General features: G+C 47.8%; 1 protein-coding gene across 4 annotated transcripts in view; it reads right to left on the bottom strand.

Moving 5' to 3' along the window:
* The window catches only part of CREB3L1 (cAMP responsive element binding protein 3 like 1), a 49733-nt gene extending 30117 nt beyond the window's left edge, over positions 1-19616 (bottom strand). For 3 of the 4 annotated variants that reach the window (XM_062577797.1, XM_062577799.1, XM_062577798.1), the window contains exon 1: positions 19483-19616. In XM_062577797.1, the coding sequence (XP_062433781.1) occupies positions 19483-19590 (108 nt within the window). In that variant the 5' untranslated portion in view covers positions 19591-19616. Of the gene's footprint in view, positions 1-1580; positions 1599-19482 lie in introns of those variants that run through there. The other variant, XM_062577800.1, reaches the window with a different exon arrangement.
* Between the last annotated feature and the right edge of the window lie 1700 nt (positions 19617-21316).

Here is a 21316-nt window from a genome sequence, read left to right as displayed (position 1 = left end):
CAACCTCCCTGCTCAAGCAGGGTCACCTACAGCATGTTAGACAGGGTTGCATCCAGGCGGGCCTTGAATATCTCCAGAGAAGGAGACTCCGCAACCTCTCTGGGCAACCTGTTCCAGTGCTCTGTCACTCTCACAGCTGAGAAGTCCCCCCTCACATTTAGCTGGAACTTCCTGTAGTTCAATTTCTGCTCATTGCCTCTTGTCCTGTCACATGGGACAACTGAAAAGAGCTTGTCCCTGTCCCTTTGACACCCTCCCTTCAGGTACTTGTACACATTGATAAGATCCCCCCTCAGTCTTCTCTTTCCCAGGCTGAAGAGGCCCAGCTCTTGCAGCCGTTTCTCATAGGGCAGATGCTCCAGCCCTCTGACCATCTTCATAGCCCTACACTGGACTCTCTCCAGTAGCTCCATGTCTCTCTTGTACTGGGGAGCCCAGAACTGGATGCAGTACTTGAGGCCTCCCCAGGGCTGAGCAGAGGGGCAGGATCACCTCCCTCGACCTGCTGGCAATAGTCTTCCTGATGCACCCCAGGATCCCATTGGCCTTCTTGGCCACAAGGGCACATTGCTGGCTCATGGTCAACTTGCCATCCACCAGCACTCCCAGGTCCTTCTCTGCAGAGCTGCTCTCCAGAAGGCCAGCCCCCAGCTTGTACTGGTGCCTAGAGTTATTTTTTCCTAGGTGCAGGACCCTGCACTTGCCCTTGTTGAACCTCATGAGGTTCCTCTCTGCCCAACTCTCCAGCCTGTCCAGGTCTCTGAATGGCAGCACAGCCCTCAGGTGTATCAGCCACTCCTCCCAGCTTGGTATCATCAGCAAACTTGCTGAGGAGGCACTCTGTCCCCTCATCCAGGTCACTGATGAAGAAGTTGAACAGGATGGGACCCAGTACTGAGCCCTGGGGGACTCCTCTAGCCACAGGCTTCCAACTGGACTCCACACCACTGATGACAATCCTCTGAGCTTTGCCTTTCAGCCAGTTCTCAGTCCACCTCACTGTCCACTCGTCTAACCCACGCTTCCTGAGCTTATCTAGGAGGATGCCATGGGAGACAGTGTCAAAAGCCTTGCTGAAGTCGAGGTAGACAATGTCCACTGCTCTTCCCTCATCCATCCAGCCTGTCATTCCATCATAGAAGGCTATCAGATTGCTTTTGTAAAGTATTTAAGCCTGAAGTTCACTTGGTCAGTGCTGTGCACTTGCTTGCCCTCACGCAGGGATCATGCCGTCTCTGTTGCTGCTACACCAACTGGGCTTGCTACCTGAGTGACACTATCCTTTTTTTATAATGGATTTGTAATCCACTCTGCCTTGCTGATCCAATACTGGAGCTCAGAGATCCGGGCCCAAAATACACAAAATATTAAAAATAATACTCTGTATCTAGCACCTGGTACTATTTTCCCCTAAATGAGCTGAACTGTAATGTGGCCTCATATATCCCTGTAACTATTATGTGTGTGTGTGTGATCTTGATTCTTTGCCCCTTCATGTTCTTGGCTCTTTCTCACCCCGGGACTTAATGAGTCTCTGAAAGGAAGTAGTCCCAGTCTCTCCAGGAGCTCCACTGACTTACCACTTTTGGTACATACCACTCCCACGATTTGCTGTGACTTCTATGTTAGACACAAAGGTTTTGTATTTTCTCCTCCTCCCCCACAACCCTAGTGGAAAGAAAAGCAGCTGACAGAATGTATGATACTGTTAAAAGCACGCACACAATACAGACCACATCAAAATTTTGTGGCTGCAATCACAGTCATGTAATACCAAACTCGAACTTTTCAAGTCTGCCATTCATTGGGGAAGAATTTGGGAGACACCCAGACACAAGGGGAGTCAAAGGCAGAGATAGTATGTTTTTTAACTTATTTTTCATCCCCAAAGCACAAGAAATGAAAAAAAAAAGGTATATGGAAAGCTGTAGTCTCCTAGTCCATGAGTGGATTTCTCAGTAGCCCTGAAAGAAGCACTAGAGGCACCTGCTATTACAATCGCAGAGAAGACAAGGACAGCAGTATATTAATATCTGGGTTTTGTTTGCTTAGCATAAATAGGGCTGTGAGTAGTGATGATGTGGGAGGGACTGGAAGCAACTTGCTAAGTGAAAGACTGTGGGGCCGGGCAGAGCCCCACAGTGAGAGGAATCAAAGGCAAATGGCATAAGCTGTATGTGGCCATCCATGTGCCCTGGAGCCACAGGTGCGGTGTGCTGAGCGGGTATGTATGTGCGAGGGAGGAGGGTGAACATGCCAGATTCCACCAAGGCAAAAAAGGCTCCATTGGCCTAGGGTGGAAAATAGCTAGAATATGTAGTTTGCCTGTTGCACGAGACCAGCTGAGTCTGTAGAGACAGGAGCATCTCTCCTCCCAGCAGCAGCACCCTGGAGGATAAGAGGAATGCCTCTGCTTTCCAGCTAGCTTTTGCTGCGTGCAAACTCATATGCAATGAACATCCCAAATTTCCTTTGGCTTACAACTTGCTTGCAGCTGACTTGGGCAAAAAAAAAAAAAAAAAAGAGCAGGACTTACGCCATGCTCAGAAGTGGACACAACCCTCTCAAAATGAAACATTTAGATGAGATATTCTTAACTCATGTTATATAATATATAACATGTTATATAATATATACTCAACCAGCTTGGAGAAGGCACTGTCTTCTGTGTCACCCTGGGGGACCTCCACTCAGGCTTGCCCTTTGCAAAGCCCAGCCGCATGCTCAAAGGCATGGTAGCCAGAATGCAATTGGATTGCAGCAGTCATACACATTTGCATGCAGCACCGCTGTACAACCTAAAGATGCAGCTGAGGCCCAGCCTTGCACATCTAAAGGCAAAATCTGCCTAGAGAAAGTCCACGTGGATTTAATTGTTTGTGGCAGGTCTGACTGGACAATTTAGGCACAAGTTCTGCTTGATGCACAGTGAAAGTCAAAACAGTGAACAAAAGGCTAGAATGCATAAGAAATGGGTTAGGGAGATTACTTTGAGTAAGATTATGCCATGCTATGGGAGGGCTTCATCTAAATTCCTTTCTGATAACAGGACACGGCATAACAGAGATGATGCAGAGAACATCAGCTCCAATGATCAGGGAACTGAGAGGGCTAAGGACACAAGGAAAAATCCATGGTTTAAAAGAGTGCCTGAAGTCAGTGACCTGGGAGCGCCTGTCTGTGCCTCAGTATAGTCTGAGAGGTGAGGGATACACGGTATAACAAAAGGCAGCAGGCAGGGCACATGAAAGAAAATACTGCTTTGCTCTGCATGACTCTGTGTGAAGTATATTGCCATGTTACAGTGAAGCTGAATTCACAAGATCCTGAAAAGACATGAAATACAACACAAACCTTCATTACAATTAAAAAATAAGTTAGAGAGATGCAATTGCACAAGCCAGTTACTAGTCAATGGGATAGAGAAGTTTATTCCATAATGGAAATGAATTGTAATAAACTCCACTCCACTAATTCTTCCACCTTTCTTGGAAGCTTTTGGCCCTGTCCAGTATTGGGTTGGAGCCACCAGAGTAGGCAGATCTCTCCTCTTACACAACCTGTCATCCCCATGTTATTATGAGCTTTTTGTTCTGCACGTTGCTTGAAAAGCAGCCTAAGCAACAATAAGAAAGGTGCCCCGGGAGTTGGAAAAACTACTTTGGGAAATAATCAGAGCAGGAGAAAAGATACGTACTATCTTTATGATCAGCTTCATTTGCCTCATTGAAACTATTTCTCTTTAATAGTCAGAGAGCAAAATCACAGATAATGCACATTTTGTCCCGTGGCAGGTCCCAGGAGAGCCATAAAGAAAGCAGGCCTTGAAAAAGGAAGATAGTCATACTCAGTTCAAGTCCAAAAACAAAGGCATGCAGCTAATACCAAACATTACTAGTGGCTTTCATTCCCTCGGACTTTGTGAAGGGCAATTACAGAACAAGTAAGTCTGGACCAGGGTAGAGATGAACTGTGATTCAGGTACATGAGAGGTTTTCATCTCAAATTCTGCAAGAAGCAAGATCAGAGACTCTCTTCAGTGGCCAGGTTGTGCAGGAGCTGCTGTCAGCTGGGTTATGCAACCATCAAGTTGAGTGGGGTCCTACCAGCTGCTGAACTGTTTAATGGCTCTGGCAACGTGATACACACAGGCATCACGGCACGGAGGGAGCTCTGTGTGAGCCTGGATGGAGGGGGAGGCAACTGTGTGTGCATATATGTATGTATGTGTGTGTGTATGTGCGTGCGCACGTGTGTGCATGTGTGTGTCCGAGAGAGACATTCCTGCTTCTGGGCATCAGGACTGTTTTCAAAGCAATTCAGCTTGGAATGCAGATTTCTGACCTCCTGCCAATATCCCAGTGGAAAATCTGTGCCATGAGCAGCAGATAGGAAATTAAACTTAAGCTGCAACTCTGAGGCTATCATTTTCACCTCAGCAATGCAGCTGAAGAAGCTAGTCTCCAGAGAATCTCTTGGGAATGCCACCTGGAAAGGTGGCAAAACCTCTCAGGCTGTTTGTCACTCCCGGAGCAGCATGGATTAAGAGGGAGAATGAAGGCTGTGACATTAGTGAGTGTGAAATCAAAGCCCTATATTTCCAAAGATACGGATGCAGATCTAATAGTCCATCAGTCACATCAGCCAGAGGATGAAAATAGGTACCAAAGGGGAAAGGCGGCCTGTGTCAAGGCCTTCCCAACATTTTCTTCTCCAGCCATACCCTTACTGAGCAGGGCTTCTCCATGACAAGGCCTTGCAGCTGGGACCTGAGTTCCCTCTTACTTGTGTTTCTAGCTAGTGAAAAGAAATAGAAATCTGAAGGTATCTGGGATCATTTGCTCAAGGAAAGTCAGAAGCTTCTCCTGGGAAGAAGAGATCCCATATTCCTATGAAGACAGTAAACCTATTATGTTCCCCTGGAAAGCTCCTGCATTTCGGATTGGGCCAAGCATCTGTGCTCTAGCATTGCAGGGGTCTCTGCAGAGAAATCTGTGGATTTCAGACTACATTCTGCTGAAGTCCCCAGGGCTGCAGAAGGAGCTGATGGCTAGCTTCACAGGTTGTAGGGCCAAGGAGTACTGTTCTCATAAATGCAAATATGATTCCTTACATAGCTAAGCACAGGGCTTTATTCATGGCTCCTAAAGGTCTTCATCTGCAATGGAGCCACACAGAAACATCTAGTCTCAGTTTAAAGACTTCAAATAAATCCACCTCTTTCTAAAAAAAACTTTTGTAGAAGCTAAATACACTCACCAAATGTATGAGTCATTTCAAACTGAGTTGTCTAGCTTAAGCTTCCAGACAAAAGGCTTTCTCAGGCTTTTTGCTGTTAAATGAACAGGTCCCTACTAACAGAGACCTTCCTCAGAAGAAAAACAAGTCACTTTTTAATCTGTGCAGTAGAGTATGGCATATCCATACTAAGAGGTTGGTTGCAAACAGCAAAAACTGTGCTGGTCTCATTGCAAGCAGGGAGAATTTGGATATCTGTTTAGTGATGGCAAGTTGTAGCCAGACAAGTCAATGTTAGCAGTGGATTGAAAGATTAAATTATCTTTCTGTATAATTAATTGTTGTATTTTAACATAATCAAAGCATAGGAACTGAGTGATTCCTGTGGGAGAATAAGTTACAACCCTTCCATGGCAGCTAGTGCTGCAAAAAATAGCAGAGTCTGCTAGAAAATTAAGACCAAATCTACAGTGATTTGGCTTCTGGGTATCCTTTCAGATATAGCCTTATTGAACGGGTATATCCTCCATGACCAGGAGCAATGATAGGCTCTTAATATCAATGGGTTCTTTATGTTCAACAAAAGAATAAAAAGATCAGTGAAATCTGCCCCTGTTGCCCCTTACTTGCAACAAAAAGTGTTTTTTTTTTCTGAGTGTGGAGCTCTGCTTATGCATGAAATTCCTCACAAGTGCCCACTTTGCATCCCAGCACACAAGCAACCAGCTCCTGGTCCTATGTGGGTACTCCCAGAAGCAGACCCTTGTCATGCAACCCTCTTTACCGAAGCCTCTGCAGCCTGATTCTCCCCTGCTTTGCTCCCCCATTGCCTTCCTCCCTTCTGTAAAAGGGTGCACACATCTGGCTTGTCTTTATTGTGTGATAAATCTCACCCTGCATCTTGGGTTCATTTTCTGAAAGTTTTGAATGGTGTCTTGGAAATGCTCTTGGACAATAGGAGCTCTTTGAACCAAGGCCAGCTGGACAGGGCTCCCCACGTTGCAGCTGACATGCAGGCTTTGACAGTCTTTCTAGGCTCTTTTTCTCTCCTCTTTTCTTTACCGCATTTGAATTGTTCTCAAGTTTTATTTTTGGAGTGGGCAGCACATTTCTGAATCTTTTCATCATTATATTATTATTAATTATGGTTATGATTACTTCTCTTTCTGTTGGCACTGCTGGGTGGATCTCTCCTTCTCTCTCTTAATGTCTTGGGTAAGATTACCTTGGCTGCAACCAACTTAAGCAATGACTCAGAATCCCTGGCCTGCTCCCAGGAGAGATGCAAGAGTTTTGCCAGTCGGTTTATAAAGAGGCCATCGTTTTCTTCAGCTACTCTCCGGCTCAGCAGAGCTGAGTCGGGTGGAAAAGCTCAGCTGTGTGGTTCCAGTAAGTCCATCCCAGCCCTTGTGGACACGCCAGCCCTGGGGTATTACTGCAAGCAGAGCCCTGCTCCCTTTGGATGCAACCAGAACAACTTCTAATCAAGCAATGGAATTCTCCGCTGAAGAGAATTTTGCTCCCTGGAGGTCACTCTGCTTAACTTCCCTGTCCCCAAGCTCCTGGAGGAAATAAAGCTAAGCAAGGCATGTGGGCAAGATGAAGTATCATGAGGGAATACCATGAATTATTGTCAGACTGTGCCTAATGGCTCCTCATACAGCTACCCACAACTCTTGAGTCAGTGCAGAGAGCAGCATTCTCTGAAGCAGGTCCCTTGTATAACTGTGTTTGAAGTTTACTTGCAGCAGTGGTACACTAGAGAAATCCCATCTTCATCCTCTTGGCACCACAGACCTTTCCAGCCACACAGAATGTTGGAGCTTGTTCTGCCTGAAATCAAAAGGGGACCTATGGCTCTACTACTTGCTCCTCCACACCTCGAATTTATGTAGTGAATAAGAATACTTTACTCCAGTGTGGACGTTAAAACAGTGTGTAGTTGTGGAGGTGGAATTGTAAACCCTTTCAATTTTGTGGAGTGGGAAGGACTGAGGGAGAAGGAAATGGCTTACCTTGATGGGGCAAGGCCAGTCTCTGACAGACCATGGAGGAAATCCAAGCCTAGCTCCCACCCATGAGACTGCACTGCCTCAAGCAGTGTGGCTGTGCCCTCCCTGTGACACTGCACATAGGAAATGGCACTGAGGGATAGAGGTACAGGGACCATAGTCCTCAATCTAGCAAGAGTGAGTGCCTGGCACAGAGGGCAGCTCCAGACCCCATCCTCACCGAAGTCCCCTTCCGTGTTCCTGGGAAGCCCACCTAATTCACTGGGCAACGAGGAGTGCTGGGCTTCTGTGTGCTGCGATCAGCAACAGAAAGTGACTGAGATCATCTGTTGTTGCTTTTTGCTCACATCTACCAGAGGGAGGAATAGGTCTGAGGCCAAATAAAATTCTCCTTCCTCCCATTCTCCTGCAGGAATAAGCAGACAAGGGAAGCCCACAAGAGGCAGGGAACGGACGGCCCGCCAGGCGCTCTCCACAGGCCTGCTCTTGCTGGTGCTGAAGGCTAGCCTATTCCAGAGCACAGCAGCAGCGGTCCAAGCACCAGGCAGAGGTGTCATCCTCTCTCCAGCCCACAGCATAGCGCAAACCACAGTTGGCCCCCTGTGCAGGGCTGCCACTCCCCAGCGGAGAGGCTGGATAGAGCTAGCCTCTACTCCAGCAGGATGGCATTTGCTTCTTCAGCTTGAGGAATGCAAACTGCTTGAGCTGCTCTTGAGGATCAGCCAGGAAAAGTCCACAAATAGCAACAGGAAATCAAAATGCCCGCTCCAGACATGCACCAGATACGAAGCCATCCAGAGCAAGGAGAAAAAATCAAAAGCTGGACGATGGAGATTACATCATGCTATGGATAAACCTGTGAGCCTGTCCAGCTGGGGCCATGCCAACAGGTCCAGATGGCTCAGGAATGCTAAATGCATAGCTACCTCTCTCTTGTCTTTACTTTTTCTTCCCTCTCTCTTTCCCTATTCTCCATTCCTCTTGGCCTCTTTCCCTCTTCCCTTTCCCTCAGAATAAATAAATAAATCCTCTGGCAATTCTACATAATCTAATTTCATCAAATATCAGAAAGGCAACGGAGACCAGTGGACAGGGCACTGGTTAGGACTCAGGTCTCCAGCTCTTATTCACAGACATCTAGGCTACTGGGTGATTTCACTACACTGTGTTGCTGCTGGGTTTGACATAGCACCGGAAACCTTGATGTCACCTGGGATTTCAACTCTTGGCTACAACAAAGGAGGTTGCCAGGGCAGATCCCCTGGTGCCTGGAGCACACAGGAAAATTAAGAAATGAGCATTGTGCTCCCACTCTGCTGCAGCTTACCCCAGCTGCATACAGCTGCCACGGACTGCTCAGCTATGACTCAAGCGATGGGGGAGGGAGAAAAGAGTTTTGCTCTCGCAGTTTGCAGCCTCTACCTATCACCCTGGTACTAATTAGTAAGAAAACAGTGTAGCACCCCCTGTTCTGTTCCCAGAGTTGACCAGACCAACGTGTGGTACTCAGCTCTCTACCACTGTGATATAAACAGGGCAAGAAAATATGTGAGAGAAGTAAAGGTGTGTGCTTTGCTGGGTCTGAAAAAGAGCTGCAGGCCATTTGCTCATTATTTAATGCTAATCCAGCTGTTGCACTGCTGCCAATTATATTTGACAAGTCCTAGAGAGCAGAAGATGAATCAGAGAAAGAGAAAACAACCTTTGCATCACTCTTCCAAGTGGACGATAGCAATCCTAACTTCACAGGCCAGACAGACTTACTGTGGGGAAAACAGCTCTCCAAAGAGAAAAGTGCTAAATTATGCACTGAGCAGCAGGAAGGCCTGAAAGGGGCAGACATGGCCTTGATAATGGACTGATAAAGCCAGGACATTCTGACACCTTCAGCTTGTTACCTCCTTCTTAGATATAAAGCAGATTAGATATTCTTTGAGCTCCAGGGAACTCAGCATAGCCCTGACTGGAAAGTAGTTTGGGGCAGAAATGTAATGGAGTGCTCTCAGCTACTTGCACCAAAACCCAGGAAGGAGTTAGGTTTTGCAACTGAGCCAGGATCTGGTTGTTCAGTGGAGGATGAGGTATGAGTGCAACCTATTCACTGAATTTATAAAGAACAAATTGTTTGGTGTTCAGTATGACCCAAAGAGGCCAGTCCAGCAACATTGTGGGCCAAGTGCTTTGGTTAAATCCTGATGCTGACCAACTTAGTCATTCTGACTAACACAACAAGATTGCTCTGGTTAGCTTACAGCATCTGGGGTCAGAATCAGACACAGGAGAGGGGCGAAGGATAGGAGTGACATCAGTTGAGGATGAAGCTGTCAAACTGAAAATGTTGCAAGTGTCATCAATAGCTGCAAAGTAATACAAACAGACTCTGACTCAGGAAGCATAGTAGCTCCTATGAACATTTCCTAGCAAAAACCTATCACAATCTAATATTTCATTAGTCCATTTCCCCTCTTGATTGCACTGCATGACCCAAATGAGAATAAGGATGTGGATTTTTTTATAAACAGCAAGAGCTGCAGTGTAGCAAGTGACATCCTGAAGATCATATTCTAAGTAACTGGCAGAGCTGGGACTAAAACGCCATTCTCCTGTCCCTGACAGCCTCACATCCCTGTCACTGCACCACTGTCCATAAGGAAAAAAATAACAAACAAACCCAACATCATTCAATTGGCAGTTCAATATTTGTGGCTAAACAGCACCTCATCAACTCCCAGTCTGCCACATTTGCTTGGAAAGAAGAGCCAGATTTCCAACACTCCCTGGGCAAAGAGCTCTCAGCTTGAGAGACTGAAAAGGCTTTGAAAGAAATCTTCCATCAACAGTCTTTACAAATATCATAGCTAGCTCCTTCCTCCCTGAACTGCCTAACTTACAACCCCTCCCCTGGGGCAGCAGTTAGCTCAGCCAAAAGCACCTGCCCAGCTCTTCCCTACAGTTGTCATGAATTTATGGTGCTCATTTAAAATTAAGATGTTTTGACATGCAGCAATTAACCATCAAGGCTCTGGACCTGGTCTTTCTCTTCTTCCTGCTCACCTTCTACTTCGAGGTACCCCTTTGAGTGAGAAGAGCTCTCCTAGGAGAGGGAGGGCTGTAAATACTGCAAAGGGAGGAGAAGGCTCATAGGGTAGAGCCCCTGGGCTTGAGCCAGCAGAGATGTGTTATTCCTGAGCTGAAATGTTCTCACCTAGACATCCTGGAGGAAAAGCTAGATGTTCCAGTGACACTGTGGCGGAGGAGCTCAGTATGAGGGAATTCCTTTGGACATCGGTCTGAAAGAGCTCACCTGCAGGAGGAATCCTAACAATCTAACTATGAGTGCCTAGAAAGAATGCTGTAGCCTGTTTCCTCCTGTGTAACAAGCTTGGTAACTGGCCCAAACTGTATTTATCCTCCAGTCTTGGCTGCCAGGTTCCTCCCAAGGGAAACCTGACATTCCTGTTGCACAGAAGTTCCTGACAGACTGCTGAGCTGAACATGTTACTTTGCATCTATTCTAGGAAAACTGATAACTGATTTTTGAACAGGCTTTCCTAACTCAGGTCAGCCAGACCCAACCTAAACAAACATTCTTCCTAGTTAAGACAAAGTAACAGTGTAAAGAAGCCAAAAGCAACTTTGCGAGGTAGTCAAGGGTGAGTTTCCTTTGAAATAGGTTGGACAGTGATCACAACGAATGACTTCATACAGGACATCACATTAGAGCCTTACAGATGGTACTAACTACCCCAGCTATTCCAATACTAGCTTAAATGATGCACTCATTTCAATCAGAATAGCTATCCACATTGTTCCCATCCTATACAAGGAATTTCTGCAATCTTATAAAGTAAAAAGATAAAATTGAATGTGTTTTTTACAAGGAAGAGAAAGAAAGGAGTGAAAGAGCCTGTGGATTTACAGACTTCATGAGACTGAACAACACATCAAGATCAGTGTCAAGCATCTATTGCAAGAGCAGAGCATCTCCAGATGACTTCAAAGACAGTCAGCCACCTTTAACAGTTTTAAGAAAAAGGAATAAAAGCAGAGATGGCAAAGAAAGAGAAGAGATGGTGGATAAAAAAGTCAGAAAGGGATGGGCTAGAGGAGAATGGCTGGAAAGTTCAGGTAAGCTCAAGAGACTACAGGAAAGAAAAAATCTTAAAAGATGTGTCCCTACAGGAGAGGCAAGGCAAAAGTTTGTTTTCTTGAGCAGCCGGGAATAGGTTAGACGGATGTAAACATTGCACAGCAAACACATGGGGAGCAACTGGGTTGAAAGACACAGCCTGCCTTTCAGCATACTACCTGCAGCCTCTGCTTCTCTGGCCTTGCGCTTTGGTTCCTCGCATCCTTTCAGCTATTTCTGCTCTGAGGGCTGATGCAAAACTTGCAGACAGCAACCTAAGAAAACATCTAACAACTCACAATACAAGTTGAGCTTCAAAGACAGGAAAAAGTGAGAAAAGGGCTCCTGCAAGCACCATCCGTCATATCGCCAGGCTGAAAATACTATCGAGTGCAATTTCAGGATGATTTGGGGCAGAGGTTTCCCAACTGTGTTTAACAGTCAGAAAGTCACGTCCTGCAGCAGGACAGCCACCATGGCAGTATGGGGGGCAGCAAAGAAGCACTGCCCTGGATCCACCCTCACTATCACTTCTCATCTCCAAGGCAGACATGAAGTCCCAGCAGTTCAAATGAGCAAAGAGGGGAAATACAGTCCACAGCAGAAAATGCAACAAAAGCAAGGGTGTGGGGGATGTGGTTATGCCAGGACAGAGACTGGCTTGGAACTGAGGACCAGCACACTTGGCCCCTCCAACAGATGCCTCTCCTGCAGAGGAACAATGTGGGTACAGGGTGATGATAAGGGAGTAGTGACCGTTTCTGACCCCTTAGCACATAACAGGAGTTTTCCTGGGAAGTCTCTCAGTCAAATCCAGCTGAAAGATGGCTCTTAGCTGTTTCTTAGTTGAGTTATAACAATCAACTTTCTCATTAGTGCTCTGCCTGTCCCCCTATATCTTTGCAGCAAGGAGAGTCACCAGTAGGGTTTTGCATCTCATCTGATTTCCTGTGATGGACTCTCTACAACAGGACAAACTAATGAAGGATGCACAGGCTTTAGCAGGTTGACATGTCTCTTTGCTAAAATGTGACAATATAAACCAGTCTTGAGAATCAAATCTCCTTCATATCAAGCACAATCCTAAACATGTCTCTGAGAAGAGAACTTGCCATGAGGCTGTCATGGAGACACTATCAGAGGTTACCAGAAAGTGATGTATTTTTGTTCACTTCCTTTACATTACACAGATTCTTTAAATAGTGAATAAAATAATATGCTAAATGCTAACTAAATGCTACAGTCTTAAAACTTATGGGGGTGTGCTGAGAACAAATAGGGGGAGTCAGACTCTTTTCAGTGGTGTCCAGTGATAGGACAAGAGGCAATGGACACAAACTGAAACACAGGAAGTTCCGTCCGAACTTAAGGAAAAACTTCTTTACTGTGAAGGTAACAGAGCACTGGAACAAGTTGCCCAGAGAGGTTATGGAGTCTCCATCCTTGGAGATATTCAAAAGCTGTCTTGATATGGTCCTCGGTGATGTGCTGTAGGTGACCCAGCTTGAGCAGGGGGAGTAGACTAGATGATGTCCAGAAGTCCTTTCCAACCTTAACCTCTGGGATTATATGAGCCCTAGACCAGATGATTTTCAGAGGAAACACAGGAGCATGATATATTTTGAATAGTGAGACTCCATCTTTAGCTATGAAATCTCTCTCTGTAGAATTTCCCTTAAAGGCTCTGCATCAGAAAAAAGTCTCTTCTTTCCTTGTTTGTGACTACAAGTAAATTCAGCCTCTCTACCAGAGACAGCTCCATTGCAGTCTTCAACAGGACCAGCACAGTGCCGGATGGGCTCCTGGGCAGCATGATGCACTTTGCATTGATGAACCCAACACTCATGGCATGGCATTAAGAATTCACAAGCCACTGAAGCATTTCCCAATGTCCTGATGCTCCTCAGGACTTGAAACTTTCTAACAAACAGCTAACAGGTGACCAGAACACTGCTAAAATCTCTGAAGATATTCAAATTACCTGATGAAGGCAAAATGCTGGTTGTGTATTTTCCTACCCCAAAATATTCTTCCTAGCCTGATCATTGTATCTCTGGAAAATGGGTGCATGGTATGGCAGGATGCACTGCCCCAGCACTCAGCACCTCAGCCAGACTGAGATGCCTCCTGCCACCCTGCGAGGGGCTCACAGTCCACCAGGCTGGCTAGTGTCCTCTCTTGCTGTACATGCATGCTCCTGTGTGAGAATGGTGGGCAGGGAGGATTACTTCACTAAAAAATTGAATATACCACCCCTCTTGGCACAACCATTGCCAAGAGAAGTTCCCTGGTTGTCCCAATCTGATAGGCCATGCTTGAGGCACTTAGTGCTGGTACCAGGAGGAGATCCAATGGGCTAGTAGATAACCTCAGAGGTTTTCCACAGCCTGGTCCACACAGATTAGACCCTCAAGTTTCCTCCTCCCTGAAAGCAGTTGTGGCAGCGAAAGATTGCCACATGCCAGAGGGGATGGTGACTGCCTGGCAGACATGGCTGGAGCCATACACATCTCCAGCATCTCCCAGCTGGTGCTGCTGACACCCCTGGGGGGAGTGGACGGTATGCACAGATGTGCTTCCCCCCTGCCAAATGTTCCTTTGTTTATTCTGCAAGCTTTTCACCAAAGTCCTTCCTGCTTCTCCCTACTAAGATGATTGTTTAACCCTTTTTTGGACATATGCCTTGCTGTGCTCCTGCTCTGAACTGTAATCTCTCACTTAGTTTGAGTCTATCAGTGTAACTAAGGAGTTCTTCAGCTTTGGCTGAGATGAGCATTTTGGGCAGCAGATCCCCCGCATGTACTGGCAGCTGTCCAACAGGTGAACATTTTTATTCAGGTAGAGTATTCCAGATGTTTCTCAGATTCTTTCTGGATAGAGGGATGATCCCACAAATGATCCCCAGTTGCTGTGGAGGGAGTATTTGCCTAGAGGCTTCCAAAGGAAGTTCACATCTCTCTTCATTACCAAAATGGAAATACATTTCCTGTATTGGAAACACTACACTGTATGGAGACACTGTAGTGATGATGATGTAGGCTCAGAGACACACAAACTGCTGTGTTCAACTGTGTTGGTTTTCATTCTGCTTCTTGGACCTCTGCAGATAGAAGTCCAGCTACAAGATGACTAGAGACAACTTGGAGATGAGGTGGAGGAACTATAAGATAGATCCAGAGAGACTTGTGAAATACAGAAAATCTGCAAAGTATTATTTTAGGATTTGTTTTCTTCAGGCCAGGTCTGATAGCCATGCCAGTTCTCCCTGTATCTGTAGTCCAGATCCCACAGGAATCTCTGACTGGCAAGTTCTAAGCAAAATTTAAAGATAAAAGTCTTGCCTCGCCCAGTACTTGGCTGACTAGTCAGTGATGTCTCACTGAGCAAACTTTACTATGTGCAGGGAACAAAAGTCCTGCATGTGTCCCAATGCAGGACTACCCTCAATCCCAGGGACAGATGTCTGCCTCCCATTACAGCTGAGCTTCCTTCTGTAGTAGCTGGAAGGAATGAGAAATGGATGAGAAAATTTGCCTGAGTTCTTCATCCTCACTATGGGAGGAGATGCTGGGAGGGAGCTTACAGAGCATGAAACTTAAATGCCTGCAAAAGACCTAAGCACCACTTAAGTGCTCTTTATGTCTGTTTAGTAGGCATAAGAGGAATAGAAGTGTGTACAGGCCTTTTGCCAGAGTGACAGTCAACTATGGTTGACTTGTATTTACCTTCGGGGAAGCTCCCTGTATGAGTTCTGCCAGCACTGCTTTTAGCTTGCTTGCTACATACAGTCCGGCTACCTTCCTGCTGCCTGTTGGCTATGACAATGTTAATGGGGAGGGTAGACAGTAGGCATAAAGCCCAATGTACACCTGGGGCGCAGCCTACAAAGACAAGCAAGTTCTTTTGCCGTTCTGCTGTATCCTAGCCGGCTCCAGAAGACACCGCTTGTCATGTTGCCTTAGCTTACAGGATCACACAATGAAAGAGCACATTGCAGCGCATTCACCCAAAGAGCTCCAGTAAAATTACTGAGACATTTTGAATTTGCATTTTGCAACTTCTAACAGGGGAGAATTCACCTAGCAAATTGACTTTTTTTTTTGTCTTGAAGTCTCCTTTTTTAGAATGAGATATAGAATATGTTTTGAAAACCTGTCAGAAACAAAGCTGTGTTACATGAACATCCAACCTCCAAAGCTACTTTTGAAGATATTTTTCATACTATGAAATACAGAAACATAGGAAAAAACAGACCCACTAGGATATAGGGTTAAAAAGAAACATGTGCATCCTGTTGTGCTGATTTATCCTGGCTTCATTCTAACACTGCAGTATCATAAACCCAGCGAAGCATAGTAGTGAATCTGACTCGAAAGATAAGCATTTTGAAGAGCTTCACAGTACCGATAAGAGCTGAGAGAGAACGAAAGAGTTCTCTGATTGCAGCTATAATAGATTGTAAGTGAATAAACGGATCCTAGCAAGAACAACTGGAAATATGGAAGGGTGGTTTGGACTGAACAGGAGACAGACAGATGGAATTGATAAGTAAGCACTGCATGAAGGATTAGCCTTATTTATGATGGGTTCTTTCTGGCAAAAAAAGGTGAACGAAGTTGTCTAAGTTTGAGAGCAGTCAGCAGCTTCCTGAGTAAAAGGAGACTCTGATACTGTTGTTAGCAGTCATTATATACAAGTCTTGTTAGTAAAAGCTAAGTGAACTAAAAAGAAGCATTTTGTGTCCCTTGGAGAATGCCTCTCCAAATACCAAGTAGACACCAATTTCATTAAGTTTTTCAAAAGAAAACATCGTATAATCAGAGACTCATGTGGGTTGGGAGGGACCTTAGGAGGTCTCTCGTCCAACCTCCTGCTCAAAGCAGAGCCAACACTAAATGCAGACCAGGTTGCCCAAGCTTTATCCAGTCAGGTCTTGGAAACCTCCAGGGACAGAGCTCCTACAGCCTCTCTGGGCAGCCTGCTCCATTCTTATTTGTTCTCACAGTGAGAAATTGTTTCCTTGTACTCAGTCTAAGCCTTCCCTGTTCCAGTCTCGTCCTCCCTCCATGCACTTACATAAAGAGCCTGGCTCCATTTTCTCAGTAACTTCATCACAAGTGCTGCCAGACTGCTGTTAAGTCTCCCCAAAACTTTCACTTCTCCAGGCTGAACAAGCCCAGTTCCATGCGCCTCTCCTCACAGGGTCTGTGCTCCAACTCTTGACTATCTTAGTGTCTCTCCCCTGGATTCACTCAAATTTATCAACATCTTTCTGGTATCAGGGATTAACACTGGAGGTTGTGTTTCAGATGCAGTTCTACAATTGCTAAGGAAAGAGGGGTAATCACTTCCTTCTATGTACCTACTGGCTGCACTCCTGCTGATACATGGCTAACTAGCCTCCTTTGCTGCTGGCAGGTTTAGCTACTCTCAGCCAAGAGAGAGCCCAGGTCCTTTCCAGCAGAGCTTCTCCCCAGCTAGGCAAGCCCAGCCTGTACCAGTGCTGGGAGTTTGTGATACCAGTCCATCCTGGATGCAGAAGATTGTGTTTGTCCTTGCTGAATCTCTGAGGCTTCTGTCAGCCCATTCCTCTAGCCTGTCTAGGTCCCTCTGAATGGCAGCCCCTAGACTTACTCAAACCAATATTTTTTTCTTTTTCAAGCACACAGACCTCTTCAAGGATGCATCTACAGATGTGCTGTCGTTCCTTCAGTTTGTCACATCATCAAGTAAACAATGCAGAGAATCATTTTTTAAAGAAAATGATGATTAGTTAAGAGTGCTAGACTTCAAGAAAGGAGAGTAGTTCAGAACAATATTATTCTCATCCCAAATGAGTATGGCCTTGTCAGTCAGGAATATGAAGGTTCCTCCATCCTTTCTTTATTTCTGCCTCAATTCTAAACAGAAGAAATCTTCTTAAGAAAAAATTTCATACTGGCCAAAGTTCCTATTCTAAAAAAATATTTGCTGAACAATATCTGGAAAAGTTTGCCTGCCTTTGAAGCAAAGGCACTGGCAACTTTGAGTGCTGTTGTGCACTATGATGCTCTGCACGGTTCTACGTAAGAAAATCTCAAAAGATTTCAAGATGCCATGAGAACTGCTGAATTTAGTAGCAAAATGTAAGTGTATTCCTTTCCACCATGTTATCACGCAGAACTAGAACAAAGAGAGTGAAATATTATGCTCTGGCTCATGTATCATCAACAGATTTGATAGCTGAGCAACAGCTACACAATCTCTTCTATTTATCATACACAGGAAGAAAGGGTACCAGCTTGACTTTCACACTCCAGGGAAGTTTATGGTGCTGGCAGTAGGGAAATAAAAAAAACCCACAAAGCATTTCTTTTTCTACTGGTAAGTTGAGCACAACAATGCCAGAGTCAGCTAATGAAAGTGGAGACCAGAGCCGGCTACTTCGAGAAGCAGCACTGCAAGCAGAAAGGCCATTTAAATGAGGTAGGAAAGAGCCAGCCTCTTCATGGTCAGTGTGTACTTTAAACACACTGTCCTGGCAGGTGGCACCAGATGGCACTCTTACACAAAAGCTTCTTTTTTACATGGTCTGCTTGCACACAGAAGATGTATTCAAACTGTAAGGACATACCCTGTATGTTTTTAAGGGGTTCCCTGCCTTCTTACTGCAGCCCATGTTGCACCTATATAAAAGGACTGATGTCACTCCATATTATTTTCATGTAGGTAAGAGGATAAATGGTCCTGGCATAAAGCACTTCTCTATCAGCAAAGCTTCATTCGGGTTTGATGTAGATGGAATTAGAGAAAACACGAGACTCATAACAACAGGTCTTTCCAATGCGAGCAGACAAGGCCTCACAGCCCAAGCAAGCATTCGATCTCAGGGTGACTTGCCAGCACACCAAGTGTGGTGCTCCTAACATATATGCAAATTCTGCTTCTCTATCTCCTTCACAGGGGAGACAGCATAAAAGGCTTCAGGCTTCTGCTTAGGAAAGCAGAAGTGGATTTATCAGGTGCTTCGTGACTACAGCTCCCCTCTCCCTGCCTCCTGCTCCATGGTGCCAGCATCACCCCTGCTCCCCCTGCAAGGCTGGTGCTCAAAGACGCTCATAGTGCTGCACTGGGAACACAGGAGGTGCGAGCATTGTGGCAAGGGAATAACAAGTCAGGGCTAAAATCTCTGCCTGGAAGCCTGGTCTGTGGCAGGCGCACTGTCCTGTGGCTGAAGCTGCTCAGAGGCTGGGAAGCCCTGAGTAGGGGCAGTGCCTCCCTGCTGAGCGTGGACGAATCCCCCCACCCTCATCCCAACCCACCCATGACGTGGAGCCCTTCCCCTTCTTCATCAAGGCAGCATCCTCCCTGGCAGAGGGGCAGTAAGATTTGCAGCACAAACTTCCACCAGGAACACAGCTCCCATTGCTCAGGCAGGACAGCAAAGAGCTTTGGGGCAGAGTTGCTGGAGCTGCTGGACTCGGGACTCGCCTGACTCCGCAGAGATGCTGGGCAGTTTCCTTAGAGGTGAACAATGCCCCTTTGGTTTCTTGGGACTGGTGATACATTTTTTCTCCCAAGTCACTCTTCCCCTTCACCCTTCTCTCCAAAGTAAATTGTCCCAGCTTTAACAGGCGGGAGATGCTTCATCTCCCAAATGCCCCTCTGCAAAGAGGTTACAAGCACATGCAAACAAGCACCGAGCCGAAAGGTCTCCCGACACCAGCCGACCGTGCCTCCTGCGCTGTCGGAGCTGAGCTGCGGCAGTTTGTGTGCTCCCTCTTCCACTGCACGCTTCTCCCCAAGAGAGGAGTCTTTAAGAAATAGCATTTTAAGAAGAAACAGCTATCTTCCGGCAGGCATCTCCGGCGGGCACCCTCGGGCGCCCCGCTGCACGATGCCTGTGGGCAGGGGGGCGCGGGGCCGGGCCCCGGGAGATGCTGGCCGTGAGCAGTGGGAGCCCAGGCACCCCCGGAGCGCCGCAGCCAGGGGCCTGCGCCCGCAAGGCCGGGGCAGGCGGCCAGGCACCCGCACCCGCACCCGCGCCCGCGGGCCGCGCCGCCGCGGGAGCCGGCCAAGCCCCGACGCGTGCCGCGGCCGGGGCCCGCCCGCTGCGCCCCTTACCACATTGCTGAGGAAATCCGCCTCGCTGAAGTCGCTGAGGTCGAGGAAGCCGGGGCCGCCGGCGGGGAAGAGCCGCTCGGCGGGGAAGGGCTCCAGGATACTGTCCATGGTGCCCGCGGCGGGGCGGCCCCGGGGCTCGCGGCCGGGCTCACTGCGGCGCGGCGGGGCGCGGGCAGCGCACGCTCCCGCCGCCCAGGGGCCCGCGGCGGTCCATGGGGCGCCGGGGCGCGGCGCCGCCGCGGGAGCGAGCTGCCTGCGGGGCCGGCAGCGCCGGGAGCGCTGCGCCGGGGTCCCTGCCGCTCGGGCCGCCCGTCAGCGCCCGGCTCCGGAGGGGCTCGGCGGGCTGCACCGCCCGGCCGGCCCGGCACGCCCCCGCCTCATGAATAGGGAAGCGGCCGCGGGGCGGGACTTCCCTCGCCGACACCCCCTTAAGGGAGCGCGGGGCCGCCGGGCAGCTCGCCTGGCCCGCTCGGGTGTCCCCCCCACCCCGGGGCCCCCGGCCACGCTCCGGCGTACCGCCGGGCAGCGCGCAGCACCTCCGCAGCGCCCCCGGCATCGGCCCGCGGGGCCCCGGGCACCCCCGGGATGCCGCCGGGCGGGGCGCAGCATCCCTCCGGCAAGGCGGGCTGGACGCAGGGTACCAGCCAGCCTCCTCCCGAGTCTCCCTCTTCTGCCTCGGGACACCCGGGACTAGTGGGGAGCGCTGGGTGACCCGCTGCGGTGCCAGGACGGCTGTGGAGGGCGAGCCCTGCTGCTGCCCGCCGCCGGCGGTGCCACCGGCGCCTCGGGGCTCCCCGGGCTGCAGCCAAGGAGGGTGCCTGAGGGCAAAACAGACCCCCGCAGTGTGATTGCAGTTTGATGAACTGAGTAAACCCTCCCTTTAGCAGATGCAGCAATACCACCGCAAGCAGGTAGGCAGTGGCAGTGTGTGGTGGCTCTTGAGTTTCCCTCAGGGAGCAGAGCCAGAAAAGATGGGTCTTCAGAGAGCTCAGCTCCTGAAGTGGAGCCACAGGCCTGCAGGGAGATCTCCTTGCCCATGGCTCACAATAACAGGCTTGCAGGTGGGCCTGGCTGCAGCAGCCCGTCTGACTGCTCCGTAATTAAAGAGCTTCAGGAAGATTATATGGCATCAGATAAGTAGGATTATGGATCCCTGTCCTCTCTGATCCTTATTCCAACCAACGCTCAAGAAAACCACTTATAATAATCCTGCTGAAGAAACGCTGATGTTTTATTAATCTGTCCCTGCCTTCATGGCTCCACAGAGAATGGACAAGTGTCCCAACTCCCAGCAGTGGCTCTCTTGATCACAAGCATATGGATTAAGAAAAAAAAAAAAAAAAAAAAAAAAGATAGATGACAATGGTGCATCTCTCCTGGAGAATGTAGCTGGAAGATGCCAACAAGAAGGTAACCACAGGGAAATGCAGTTTTGAGGCTGGCTGGAGCCTCTATCTGAACTGGTCACCAGATTTCCATGTTATGGCCATCGCAGGGTCTTGCCATATTCCACACAGACCTCAGGACTGACACCACTACCCTAGGCACTCCTTGGCTGCTTGTCACACTAGCCTCCACACATTACCTTCCCCACGCAAAAGCCTTTATACTGGTGCACACAAAGGGCTCTTTCAGTTAGTTTACTTTTACCTTATGTTTCTGTCAAGTGTAAATAGCCTTCAGGTAAAACGGCCAGAGACATAAATTCAGCTAGGATGGAACTGTGCTGCTGTTTTCACAAAGTCAGTTGATTTCTTACTTATATGAGGGAGGAATGGTATTTGGAAATAGTCTTCTAAAGACAAAAGACACTTGCAGTTTCCACAAAGCAGTA

The sequence above is a fragment of the Rhea pennata genome, chromosome 5, assembly GCF_028389875.1.
Source record: "Rhea pennata isolate bPtePen1 chromosome 5, bPtePen1.pri, whole genome shotgun sequence".
In the NCBI taxonomy this organism is placed as follows: Eukaryota; Metazoa; Chordata; class Aves; order Rheiformes; family Rheidae; genus Rhea; species Rhea pennata.
This window is presented reverse-complemented; position numbering and strand designations above follow the sequence as displayed.